Source organism: Oxyura jamaicensis, chromosome 4 (assembly GCF_011077185.1).
Source record: "Oxyura jamaicensis isolate SHBP4307 breed ruddy duck chromosome 4, BPBGC_Ojam_1.0, whole genome shotgun sequence".
Taxonomy (NCBI): domain Eukaryota; kingdom Metazoa; phylum Chordata; class Aves; order Anseriformes; family Anatidae; genus Oxyura; species Oxyura jamaicensis.
Window position 1 is genome coordinate 83603208 of NC_048896.1, and position 14076 is coordinate 83617283.

A 14076-nucleotide genomic window follows, 5' to 3' on the forward strand; every position below is an offset into this window, starting at 1 on the left:
GACCAAACTGCATAATATAACAATTTTGATTTTTATTCCAGATAATAATGTATAGTATTTGTGATTCACAATAACCAAAAAAAAAAAAAAGAGTTTATGTTTTTGGGACAATGCTTATACATTGCAGCTCCAGGGACCCTAAGTGTTTTGGGTAAAATTGAAAATTCAGTTCAGCTGAATCAGTATTATTGTGATAAGTACAATAGTCTTGATTTTGTAGGGCAAAGGAACTAACGTACCCTTTTGAACCACAGATAGATAACCTTCATCAAGTCACAGCATCCAAAGCTGACAGAAAAAAAAAAAAAAAAAAAAAAAAAAAAAGATTTATACAATTAAAGCCACAGAATACTTGGTTAGGGATTTTTTTTATGGTAACTGTGATCAAGTGCAGAATAATTACCATTAATGAGTTTTAGCACAGGTAATATAAATCTAGATAGACATACAGTACAGAGATTTCTCCTCCCCTTCTTTCCCGACTTTAGACTGATCATTTGTGCTATAATTTGTTAAAAGTCCTAGTAATATTTCAAGACGTGAGATTTCCTGAGCTAATTTATAGACAACCCTAAAGAGGAAGCATGAAAGTAAACCTGGAAAGCAATTTCACTTCTGATGGGTTTTTACTCTGTGAGTAGATGAGAAAGGGAACTTGAGATCAGCTTCCAGACATTAAGTTTGCCTAGGGAAGGTTAAACTTGATCTCAAAGTTAATCATCAATTTGTAAATGAAGATAGAATAACAACATGGTGATGTAACCACAGAAACACTGAGAAAAAAGGCATTTAACACACTTTGTGGCCCACCAGAAATTACCACAACAGGCTGGTGACTTGACCTTTTAGCTGAAGTTTTGATATATTAGATTAATCCTTGTCTTTGTTTGAACATAACACCATCTTCCAGTACTCTTACAGAAGATGAAGACAAAGAATTTTTTGTAATGGAAATACTACAGAGTTGCTGCTTGATGTTTCTGTTATTTTCTTATGACTCACTACAGTCTCAATGATTGACTTCAATCCACAAAATTTACCACAACAATGTCCATATCATGTTCAATAGGCACTTACCATGAGTTTTGTTTCTTTCCTTTTAAATAGATGTTTATTCAGATTCTCAAAATATACCTCACAGACTTCTATCATAAAAAGAAGATTACTGATGATTTGTTCAAGAAGATCCTTTTAATTCAGGAAAATGTAAGTTTTTTTTGGTTAATATTTCAGACAACAGAACATAGGAGTTAATCCCACCAACTGGTGCAGGGTGCCACAGCAGGCTATCGCACCTACTATTTGTAAACAGCAATGTCATTTGTAATCCATTTCAGAAGAAATTCAAAGAAACTTGCGTGTTAGTTGATTCTCTACATTACCTCTCCATGACCTTGCTTGCATTTCCTCTTTGCTGTTGTCCGAGGAGATCAGGACAGCAATGTATCTAATCTATTAAGAACAGAAGCATCTTGTGGTTGAATCCACTCAAGTAAACAGAACACCATGAATCTTACTCACTCAGAATTAATAATTTCTAATTATCAGGTCTTTATCTGGTCCCATGAATCATTACTTATAATAAAACAGCAGGAAATAAAGTACCAGAAGGACCCTCAAGGTTTCTATCAACGGAAAATATACATAATGTCCTCTTTGTCCCTTATACTCTGTCCATACACTTTTATCAAAATCCATTTTCCACTTCTGCCCCAGAAGACATATATATATAGTCAACGTGCATTTCAGGTGGAGTCACAATGCTATTTTTAAGTTTATTAGGAGGAAAAAAAAGGCTTTACAAAACTGAACAAAAAAATAGGAGAGCTGCTGGCCAAGCCGCTTACCATCATTTATCAACAGTCCTGGCTATCAGGGGAGGTCCCAGTTGACTGGCGGCTAGCAAATGTGACGCCCATCTACAAGAAGGGCTGGAGGACTGACCCGGGAAACTACAGGCCTGTCAGTTTGACCTCAGTGCCAGGGAAGCTCATGGAGCAGATTATCTCGAGAGTCATCACGCAGCACTTGCAGGGCAAGCAGGCGATCAGGCCCAGTCAGCATGGGTTTATGAAGGGCAGGTCCTGCTTGACGAACCTGATCTCCTTCTATGACAAAGTGACGCGCTGGGTGGATGAGGGAAAGGCTGTGGATGTGGTCTACCTTGACTTCAGCAAGGCTTTTGACACCGTTTCCCACAGCATTCTCCTCAAGAAACTGGCTGCTCTTGGCTTGGACGGGCGCACGCTTCGTTGGGTTAGAAACTGGCTGGATAGCCGGGCCCAAAGAGTTGTGGTAAATGGAGTCAAATCCAGTTGGAGGCCGGTCACTAGTGGCGTTCCCCAGGGCTCGGTGCTGGGGCTGGTCCTCTTCAATATCTTCATCAATGATCTGGATGAGGGCATTGAGTGCACCCTCAGTAAGTTTGCAGATGACACCAAGTTAGGTACGTGTGTCGATCTGCTCGAGGGTAGGAAGGCTCTGCAGGAGGATCTGGAGAGGCTGGACCGATGGGCCGAGGTCAACTGCATGAAGTTCAACAAGGCCAAGTGCCAGGTCCTGCACCTGGGGTGTAATAACCCCAAGCAGAGCTACAGGCTGGGAGATGAGTGGTTGGAGAGCTGCCAGGCAGAGAAGGACCTGGGAGTGATGGTTGATAGTCGGCTGAATATGAGCCAGCAGTGTGCTCAGGTGGCCAAGAAGGCCAACAGCATCCTGGCCTGTATAAGAAACAGTGTGGCCAGCAGGGCCAGGGAGGTGATCGTCCCCCTGTACTCGGCTCTGGTGAGGCCGCACCTCGAGTACTGCATTCAGTTTTGGGCCCCTCGCTACAAGAAGGACATGGAGGTGCTTGAGCGAGTCCAGAGAAGGGCTATGAAGCTGGTGAGGGGCCTGGAGAACAAGTCTTACGAGGAGAGGCTGAGGGAGCTGGGCTTGTTCAGCCTGGAGAAGAGGAGGCTCAGGGGTGACCTTATCGCTCTCTACAGGTACCTCAAGGGAGGCTGTAGCGAGGTGGTGGTTGGTCTGTTCTCCCACGTGCCTGGTGACAGGACGAGGGGGAATGGGCTTAAGTTGCGCCAGGGGAGTTTTAGGTTGGATGTTAGGAAGAACTTCTTTACCGAAAGGGTTGTTAGACACTGGAACGGGCTGCCCAGGGAAGTGGTGGAGTCCCCATCCCTGGAGGTCTTTAAAAGACGTTTAGATGTAGAGCTTAGGGATATGGTTTAGTGGGGACTGTTAGTGTTAGGTCAGAGGTTGGACTTGATGATCTTGAGGTCTCTTCCAACCTAGAAAATTCTGTGATTCTGTTCTGGTTCCACATTCCATTTCCCAGATCAGAATCACAGAAAAGTCTACATTGAAAGACACCCATGGAGATTTACTAAACTTCTGTAGGAAGCAAGGCCTTCAGTAAAGTTATCCAGTGTCCTGTCAAGCCAACTCTTGAATATTTCCAATGAAGGGGAGAACACTATTTCTTAGGGCAGTCCAGTCCAAAATTTACGCTCACAGTAATGTTTCGTTGGTTTGTTATTGTTTTGCATCAATTTAATGCATTGACACCCAAAGTTGTGTGATATAAAAAATTAATGCTTGTTATGTAAGGCATGTTTAAGCAGCTGAAGGATCATACATTGCAGTACCAATCCACTAAGTAAGGGCAGAGGAGTAGTATTTGTCAGTATTAATAGCTTTGAGGAAAAATCATCCAGGTTTCAACATACTGAAAAACTTTGAAAACCCAGATAATCATGTAGACTATAATTTGTCACTTATGAACATTACAGGTATGTTCATCAATATGTTAGCACTCTGCAGGCAACACTATCTGATTAGCATATCTGGATATGTACGTACTTTTAAACACACGTGTATATTCATCTGCCATGGGGCATGTGTGTTAAAACATTTGTGGATAGATTCAGAGTACAATAGCTCATGGACCAGTATTAACTAAAACGTGAGTTCAGTGGAGATGAACAAGTACTCCTGGCAGAAATGTATATATTTGTATTAAGTGTAGTTCAGAACTGCCATATACTTCAAGTTTTCTTTCCTTGCTGCCGGAATTGTTTTACCCAGAGAGCGAGCTTTCTGAATCGTGTTGTTCAGTTTCTTTGTCATATGCAAGTATTGACATACAGATACACCCCCAAAATTAGAAATAATTTATATTTTCCAGTTTAACAAATGATCTGCTTTTTTTTTTCAGGATTTTGAAGAATTACAGAAGCAACTTGATTGTAGACTCCAGAATACTGAGATGTCAGGAGCCCATAAATCAGAGTACCAGACTCTAGAAGATTTAGAAAGGAAAGAAAGGGAATATTCTGAGCACATAATAGACAATGTAACATTCTAATTTTCCTCTCATAAAATTTTGTTCCACTGTTATTCTTTTGATGGGGAAAGTGTTTTGTGTTTTTTTAATGCTTTTTTAACTGTTGTGTTGACTAGTCCACAGTTAGTTGTTTAAATGTTCATGAGTTCTGAAAACATTTTTATAAATTGCTCTGGCAGAGTATTTCCAACTCCCTTCAGCAGCTAACATTTTTTATGCAAACACTTGTTTTATCACACTGGGTTTAGAGATGAAAAATGTCTACTGCTTGTCAGCTGGTAAGATATATTTCAAGCCTAGGTATATAGTCTGACTTCCAGGAATTTAGCACCTTGTTTTCTTCAATACCGTATAACTGAAAGAGTATTAAGAGAATAGAACTTCTTTTCAGCTGAAATCATTACTAAAAAAAAATTATGTACAACCTTTTAGTATACTTTGCATATTTGCATTAGCAAACCATTTTGGTTTTGCATCTTTGCACATTATAATACATTTACATGTTTTTAATGTAAAAAAGCTTAACTGTAGGCATTGAAAAAAAATCAAGTTGTTTTCTCTTCCGTACTATCATTGTATCCAAACTAGCTTGTTGTCCAGAAAACTGGAGGTTTAAAATACTCTGCATATTATTTCCCAGTATACCACATAACCTGGAAGATAATCTACTTCCCAGTCCTATTTCTGAGGTTTGAGCGAATTCACTGCTGATGAAAATGAGAGCCTGACAAGTCAGACTGACGGCTCTGTGGGCTGCCTGCACTGATTGACCACAGCACTTCAGCTCTGAACTAAACAGTCCATTATCTCAGCCTTGGGCCTTTCTTGTAGAGGAGTTAACATTTTTTAGTGTCTGATGGTTAAGTGCTTCACTAGAAATTTTCTCAGCTTTCTTTTTGTTCTCTGTGCATTTTGCTTTATAGGGGAAGAAGTCCTAGTAATGATGGTAGACCTTTGTGAAGTTTCTTTTGCAATTTAATTTTGTTATGTGAGAAGTTGATTGTTTAGCGTTCTGCAGTGTTAGTCACATAAAAACACTCCAGCAGCCTTGCTGAGCAACATGAGGCAGTTATTCACTGATGGCAGTCATCCTTCAGTGGATCTGTCACTCTTAATGCCAGCAGAAGCTTTTTATCTGTGTTTAGAATTATTTCCCTCTATGCAGATTCTTATACATCAGGACATTGAACTAATCCACTTTCTCCCAGTAATATAAAGGTTTTCATTGCCATATAACTGCAGAACTCACAGAACTTTAACATAAATCTTGGTGACAAATATATTTTCTTATCTTTATGAATACTAGTAATCCCACTGAAGCCCACAGAATATTCACAGTTGTGCACAGTAATAAGTGTTTGTGGGATCAGAGCCTAAAACTAGAAATTGCCCTTACAATAATATATTAGAATCGACACATGCACTCTGCCAATACTGCACAAAGTAGTTAATTCTGGTACAGTTGATAAAGTCATTATGTAGCATGTGACTGTGAAATGTTTTGATGGTGAAAAACAGTGAAGATTTTTAGTTTTCCTTTTTCAGCAAAAATCATGTTTGACTGGAATTCCCAGTCAAATTCATCTATAGATGAAGAGAATTCCCAGAAAAGAAGTTTGATGCTCTTTCTACTTTTCCTATTAATGCTGACAATATAATGGGCTTCAGCAGATGCAGGATATGGAGAAGTAACAAACTCAGAGAATTGCACAAAATGACCTCCAATGAAAAAAGTCAGGATTGGCCAAACATACAACATACTGGTTATGTGTCATCAACACATGTATCATCATATGTTAAATAGTCTCAGGATAATGCTTTCTGCTGTAATTAACACTGAAAGCTGTGTGTAGTTTCAGTGACTTGAATCTCATAGTAGACTCATATGCCTCTCAGGGTAATGAAATACTAGATGATTAATGAGGGAAAATGGATTGTTGTTTGATTCGTATTCGACAGATGGAAGCTTTCTGGAAGCAGACTGACAAAGCCCAGCAGGTTTTTTTGGACCAATCAAAATGCTCAAGTGCCAAAGCAACAAAGATAACGATGGATCTGACCGAGAGGATGATTGCAGTAGAAGGCTTATTAAATGAATCCCAGGATTTGCAGGCAATGGTAAAGTACAAAAAGAAGTGGAAGCTGAGAAATCTTTAGTCAATCTGAACACAAAGCATGATGCAAGTGTACAGAGTCTGTCGTTCCTATCTTCAGAATGCTTACTCCAATTGTGTGTCTTTCAGCTTCATTGCAAAGAGTTCAACTTCTGTTGTACTTTATAAAGACTCACAGGAGGGTGAACTCTTTCCACGCCAGTTCTAATTCTCAAAATACAGTTTAGGTGGTCATGTTAGGAAAAAGTGATGTGCATGATATAAATGCAGACAGTGAGCCAGGAGCCAAGATCATTAGATCCAGTGTGAGGGAGAATCATTACCATGGCATTAGGACATTTTTTTTTTCTTTCAAAATATTTACTACACTTTGACTGAGAAATTCTAGTTTAGATTGAGATTGTCATTTGAGGGCAATTCTGTGTGTCCGGCGACTTTAACTGAAATTGAAGACCCTTAGCATCTCTTAGGAGTATGTCTTAAGAAGCAAAAATACACTTATAGATGCATCAGCACTGTGCTTTTTGTTGTTACCTTATCCCTATCTTTGCTTTACTCTGCATAGGAGATACTGAAAGAGTTACTTAGAATTTATAGATTAACAGTACAATCAGAATCTCACAGAATCACAGAATTTTCTAGGTTGGAAGAGACCTCAAGATCATCAAGTCCAACCTCTGACCTAACACTAACAGTCCCCACTAAACCATATCCCTAAGCTCTACATCTAAATGTCTTTTAAAGACCTCCAGGGATGGTGACTCCACCACTTCCCTGGGCAGCCCGTTCCAGTGTCTAACAACCCTTTCGGTAAAGAAGTTCTTCCTAACATCCAACCTAAAACTCCTAAATCTGTCCCACTGCATTTTCTAGTAACTTGGAGAATAAGTGGATAGCTAGCTTTATTTTGATAACTAAAAAAAAGGATGCAGTGATTATTAACTTGTTAGTTTTGCAGCTAAGTAGACCAAGCTGGCCATATATGAATATAATCTTTGCAGCTGCTCACACTTGACCCACCCTGTGCTTTTGTACAGTAGTTCTTTCAAGTGGGCAGTCTTCAAATGAGGTGTTTGGATACAAAATAGAGCAAATATTCCTACCTGAGGTCACTACCATTCTACTTGCATCTCATTGCAAAGTCAGTCTGTGTGTTTCCATTAAACAGAGTAGTTGTCACGCTCTTTCCAACCTTACGTCATTGTCTAAAGTAGTTCCAGTTTCACACAGGAAATTTTGCTCCCTACTGTAATCCTGGGCTTCTCTAATAATGCAATGGAAGCTACTAGGTGATAGGCAGTTACAGTCATTTTTCGTATATTTACTGAACTCCAGCTAACCACACACTTGATGGAATCCCAGCAGTGTCAAAATGAGATATGTGTTCTCAATTCAAAATAAAGGCATGCAGTTGTCTGCAATACAGTATCTTGAAAAAGGGTCAAGGATTTCCATGTTGTCCTTCTCTCTATCTTTACCCTGTGAGAATTTGAGTTTGTTCTGCAAGCTCGTTATTTTTTTTCCCTCTTTAACATCTTCTTGACATTGCAGGCAGTGAAAAGAGCAGTAGCTTTAGATACGCTTTGTCAAGTGAATGTGCACTAAAACCTGCTGCTAACCTAAAGAGGTCAAGATTTTCTGAAGTATTTAAGTACATCGAGGTTACTATCCATGTGGTCTTGAGAAACCTTCTGAGTTTTCTGCATTGTTGGGAATTGAATAATTTAATAAAAGGACAAGCACAGCCAAAGACCCATTCTTAGTTTCTTAACAGGGTTGTTTGTTTTTTTGTTTTAGGACATTCAGGAAAGGTTATTTAATTGGGAGCTTATGGTGAAAATGATTGATTCACTGAAGTCCTATATACCAGAAGAGTGTAAGTGTAGATTAAATATTGTATCAAATATTCTGGACCATTTAACTGTAAAGAATAATCTCTCAGTCCGGCAAAAGGAAGAACTTTTAACAGACTTGCACAAGGCATTCTGGGAACAACTAGCACATTTCACTAATGGTGAGTACATAGACAGGAGGTCATGGCTTAACTAATTTGGGTATGAGTTGTCATAATTTTATTAAGTAGTACAAAAATTGTGGCTTTGGCCCTATATCCCTCTGTTTTAAAAACATATTGATGAATTGGCCAAGAATTCTGTTACTATGAAGGGTGGACCCTTTGGCTTTAAGCCTTCTAGGTCTTGTTCCAGGCATTGCTTCGTACTTATTCTGCAGTTCATATAATCTATATCTTGTTTCATTGATTTGAAGATTGAAGAAGAGTCACATCTGCTGCAAGAATTTTTTTAAGATTTCTTCATTTACTATGTATATACTTGACATTGTTGGTGATACTGGCTAATGCTAGGGACAGTAATGTCCCCAGATATGTGAAAAATGTTGTCTTATGATCTATTACTACTACCATGTGGAGCCAGGTGAAGGTACACATAAACAGTTCTGCTGTCACTCTTGTGAAAAGGTAATTTTAACAATTACAATCTTTAGAAATTATTCTGTTTTGCTTTGTCAAACTTAAGATATTTTAAATAGTCTTGTCCTCTTCCCTGTACAACCATTAGATTGCCTAGCTGTAAGGCATGCAATTGTAATAAAATCTAAGCTGACTGTTTTACTTATTTAAGGTTCTTCTCTGTGTCACTTTGGGTGTTAACTAATGTCCACTATGTTGCAAAGCGTACCCCCACCTTCTCTGATAGGTGCTGAATGTAGGGCTCAGTGATTCCCATCAACACTCATGGACAATTTGTTAGTATTAGTATTGATACTAATTATTAAATTAATTATTATTAAATTAGTATTTGTTCAGTCAGAAGAATAATGGGAAGTGTTTGACTCTCACAGATTTTTTCAGAACCATTTCTACTACTCACAGGCATACTTAAAGAAAACTGTTCTAGTGGAACAGCATCAGGGTTAAAGTTCAGTGAATGTAATAGTCAGAACATACATATTCTTGTTGCAGTATATTCTTGCTGCATGCTTGAATATGAAGCATGCTAAGCTTGAATATGAAATTATGCCATATCTCAGGGTCAGCAATTCATAGAATCACAGTATGTTTGAGGTTGGAAGGGACCTCTGGAGGTCATCTGGTTCAAACCCCTTCTGCTTCAATACTCCCATGCTACAGACTAGCTCCACTTGAAAAGCATCAACTAATCATGTGAGCAGTTTGCTGGTACTCACAGATTCAAACAACTCATGTCACAGATTATTTCATGGATGTTTACTTCTATAACTGGCATGCCTAATTCATCATCTTTGCATATGTTCAGCCACTAACATTCCTTAAAAATCAACTTATATCTATGTTTGTTTGTTATTTTTTCCTCTGTTTTGTAATGTTTCTCTTGTTCCACAGCAGAAATATCTCTATCAAGGCTTTGATTTTATGAAAGTTGGTGTTTATAAATGATTATAAAATAGCTATAGTCAGTAAACCCTAAATGCAGAAGGGCATTATTTAGCAACCTCCTTATTTTAGATAGAAGTGAAACCATTGAAGGGGAGGGTGTAGGATGGTAGTGAACCAAAAAAGTGATAGTCCCATGTAGCAACCCAAAAGTTTGCAATCCCAAAGTCCCATGTAACAACCCAAAAGTTTGCATCTAAAAAGCCCATCAGAGTAAGAAACAAATTTGAAATCCTGTTTGGTAATTACTTTCTTGTTTTGTTCACTAACAGCTTTCCATGAGCTTATGTTGTGTGACAGTAGCAGATGCTTGTTTCTCCCTGTGGAGTTACGGTATCTAATCATTGGTGTTTTATGTTCCAGAATGTATCCAGCAAAGTAAAGACCTGATGCTGAAACGACTGGAATGCCGTGCAAAGAAGAGAGAAGAACTCAAACACAAACAGAAGGCTGAACAAGAGAGTCTCCTTACTAAAACATTTCATACTGGAAATTTTGGTGATTTTCTTAAGGTGAGCACATAAAAATGTTATATTAGTTTTTAAGGCTATATATGCTTCAGGTTTCTCCCAGTTCCATAAAATTGAATGATTCTCCTGAAAATCATCTACAGTAGCACAGGTAGGAAACGGTCAGACATCCTATTGTCTAGGCATGCCTAGGGTGTTTTCTTCCAGTGTTGGACTTGTCACATAGGAACCAAATGCCAAAGGGAGTTAATGCTAGGTTGCATGTAGAAAACATCCTTTATTTAGATACTTCGTGTTTGGTTCAATACAGGAAATCTCAGGATGAAGGTATCTGGCCTACATTACAGAAGAAAGTGGACTGCACTGATCTAATTGCATTCTATGAGTGAGGTTACTGAGGCTCAAAAGGCTATTAAATTTCACATAAGCAGAGGGAAAACTCATTATGAACACTGGCAGAATACCTTAGAGAAGACTTGCAATAGATAATTTAATATGGTATACAGTGACCAATGTAATATTTTCTTGGCCGTATTTTCTGTAGAGAAAAATATCTCTGTTGTTACTGTTCAGAATGTATATAGTAAATCAGAGCTCTCAGCTGTAAATGCTGACTGCTGCAAAACTCCTGTAACTACTGAGAACCACAGACCCAAGTTATTAAAAAATAAAAATAAAAATAAAAATCAATGGTCAATTTTCATGAAAAGAAATAATTTCAGGCTAAAGTTTTTATATCCAGCAGCGTTAAAATTTTGATGAAATCTAATAACTTTGATAAATTGCTATATGAGAAGACCCAGATTCCAACTGTAGCAAACTGTCAAAGTTAGTTACTCTCAACAATGCAATCTTGTACTGCACACCAAGTTCTATATTGTATGAATTAGATAATGCCATTACTGTTCTTATTTGCCACACCTGTCTGGCATAGTTCTCTTCAATACTGCTTTTACTATCACATATAGACAAATGAGATTTCAGGCACTTTAAAATACTAGAACACATTTTACTTCTTTGTCTTTTAATAACTTGAGACAGATAATTGTCATACATTTTTGTATCCATTGAGCACTTGTGAATGGATTTTCTTTATGTACATCACTCATAACATCCTTGACCCATCCTAACTTAGTTAAACAAAGCTTAGAAATTGTGTCAAAATCTCTCTCCTACAAAGTTACGGCCACACAGCTTCATGCAGGAAGTGCTCTATTCTGTATGCTTTAGAAAGCTAACAATTACACTTAGTTAAACTGTAGAGTAATGAGCTGCTTATGTCAGGCTAATCAGGAATGTGCAGAAGTAACGATTTGTTCTTTATGCTGCAGAACAGAACACAATTCTTAATGTTATAAAATGCCTGCAAACAAGTATTAAAGGACAGAAATGTAAGCCTTTCTACTACCACAAAGGAGAGATCCTCTTGTCCTAAAACAGATAGGGCCTTGAGTCCAGAGACTCTTTGAAGAGTAAGAAAAATATGTATATATGCAGCTCCCTAGTTTGATTTTAGTAGCCCAATAATTATTTTGCTCAAACAGTCCAATTAACCTTGAGGAGCTATTTTAAACCTGGTTCACAGTTTTATACAGTCTAGCAGTGAAGGAGTTGGCCTGAATCCTCACCATAAGCCATCAAATACCCATCAAATGCACTTTTTTCTCTGCCTTCCCAACGCCACCCCATCAAAGGGCTCATACCACCATGGTAGCAGCCTACACAGTAACCGACCTTTCTGATTGACTTGCAGTGGTTGCCAATTAGGGAGGTGAATTTTACAGTAAACTTTCTTCACAATGGTTTCTTCTGAACACACATAAGATGGATGATAATGATTTTCTTGCTGCAACTCTGTTCTGTGTTTTTTTTATATGATAGAATGACAGATTATAAAATAAAGGTTAGAGTCCTTACATCCTACTGTCTCCTTAATCTATGTTTCCACTGGAAAAGAAGCATTTTTTTAAATTTATTTTTTACTGGCAGAAAATACAGGAATGATCCAGTGAAGTACCTAAGCCAGAAACTGCCAGTTATAGTAACCCAGTCTTGCTCAGCCCTACCTCCAGTGGATATACGAGTCACAGTTATGAAAGACAGTCCAATTAGACCGAGATTCTCCTCTATCAGGTTACCACATCCTTGGCTTCAGCTGCATTTTTCAATTTGAAAGTCTAATACAAAGGTCTTGCAATCAGAACAGTGTGTTCCAACACACACACAAAAAAAGTGGGTTTAGGGCATAGCTGATTTCTATTTATTTTTTAAATAATAGTCTGATACTAAGACAGAAGTTGACTCTGCCCTAACTGAGTTTATTCAGGCTTAATGGGATAAATGAACTTGTGTGCATGCAAGCCTTTAATGTCATATACTGCAGCAGCAGATGCTGAAGAGTAATGGTAAGAAATATGAAGCCAAAGGGAAATGGTGTCATGGATGGTTTAACAACAACATGGTTGGTTTAGCAACAACAACAACAACAACAACAAAAACAACACACAAATGGGGAAAAAAAAAGCAGCAAGAATATTTGGTCTTAGTTTCATTTGGTCCAATTTGGTCATAGTTTCTCTGCAGCCCCAATGTCAGCCAATGTCTAGCAATGTTGCAGCCCATTAGTACCGCAGTCTGCCTGAGGATCCCCGGTCATGAACCATGACCTCTCTTCTTTACTTTGTCTTCACTATTGCAGGTATGGCTAACACAGATGTCTCTGTACTACCACAGGGCTCATTAATGCCAAGTTAGGCCAGTGACATATGTTACAGTGACAGATGTTCTGTGTCACAGCCTTCAGTCACTGCTGATAGTGGAATGGGCAGTTGTTTTGGCTTTCGTCTCAACTATCATCTTAGGCAATGTTATGAGAGGATGCAGTTGGGCAAGCAAAGCTGTATTCCTTCATGCACCAGGAACATATTAAAGCTCTCTTCTTTCTGCTTTTTTTTTTTCAATTTTCTTTCTCTTTTTCTAAATAAAAAAATAATTTATTTTTCAATAAAGAAAAAAAGCCACCTTACATTTTCCCCGCTGCTCTTGCAAATCCTGGATCCTGGATCTTTTTTTCCCCACTCAGTGAATGGAAAAAGTATCTGTCAGATACCTATGAACTATTTCAGATATTGGGAAAGAAAAAAGGACTAAAGTGGAACATTATGACAAGAGAGGATTGCTCTGCAGAGACAGAGAAAGATCATAAGTGCTCAATTTTCTGCATGTTCTGCTAACTCTGCAAAGTCTTTTGCAAAAAATGTATTGGAAAAGCTGCCAGGTCCTTGTCTCTGACAGAAATTTCCTATACACTGCCCTTGAACAAATGTCTACCTGACATCCAGGACCACGTCTTAGATCAGCCTTTCAGGTGGAGAGCCATCTGACCATACCATGGGACACGATGATCAACCCCAATGCAGAAGTCCTGTACAGTGTGATAGGGTTATAAGAGATGTTTATGTTGGTTATTCTGCACCTCAGTCCTGGCTATGATGAAGTGATAGACATACAGAGGCAAGCAGTATGAGAAACAGATGATTTCAAATGTTTTCCAGTATTAGGTACCCCAAACTGCCTAGGGCATAGAGTTTCGTACTTAAGACTAGGTATGGCCAAATTAAGGTGCTGAGGTAAGTTTCATGTCCCTCTGAGTCATGATTCCACATAACCACTTATTATGAGGGTACATGAGAGGGGGCTGGGGAAGGGGAGGGAGAG

At 38.5% G+C, this 14076-nt stretch overlaps 1 protein-coding gene across 4 annotated transcripts in view; it reads left to right on the forward strand.

Moving 5' to 3' along the window:
- Positions 1 to 14076, forward strand: part of EVC (EvC ciliary complex subunit 1) — a 54263-nt gene that overhangs the window by 8796 nt on the left and 31391 nt on the right. For all 4 annotated transcript variants that reach the window (XR_004750092.1, XR_004750093.1, XM_035323579.1 and 1 more), the window contains exons 6-10: positions 1108 to 1206; positions 4214 to 4351; positions 6302 to 6460; positions 8254 to 8470; positions 10253 to 10401. Coding sequence is in view for 2 of the 4 variants with exons in the window: in XM_035323579.1 (XP_035179470.1) it covers positions 1108 to 1206; positions 4214 to 4351; positions 6302 to 6460; positions 8254 to 8470; positions 10253 to 10401 (762 nt within the window). In the remaining 2 variants the exon portion in view is untranslated. The remainder of the gene's footprint in view (positions 1 to 1107; positions 1207 to 4213; positions 4352 to 6301; positions 6461 to 8253; positions 8471 to 10252; positions 10402 to 14076) is intronic.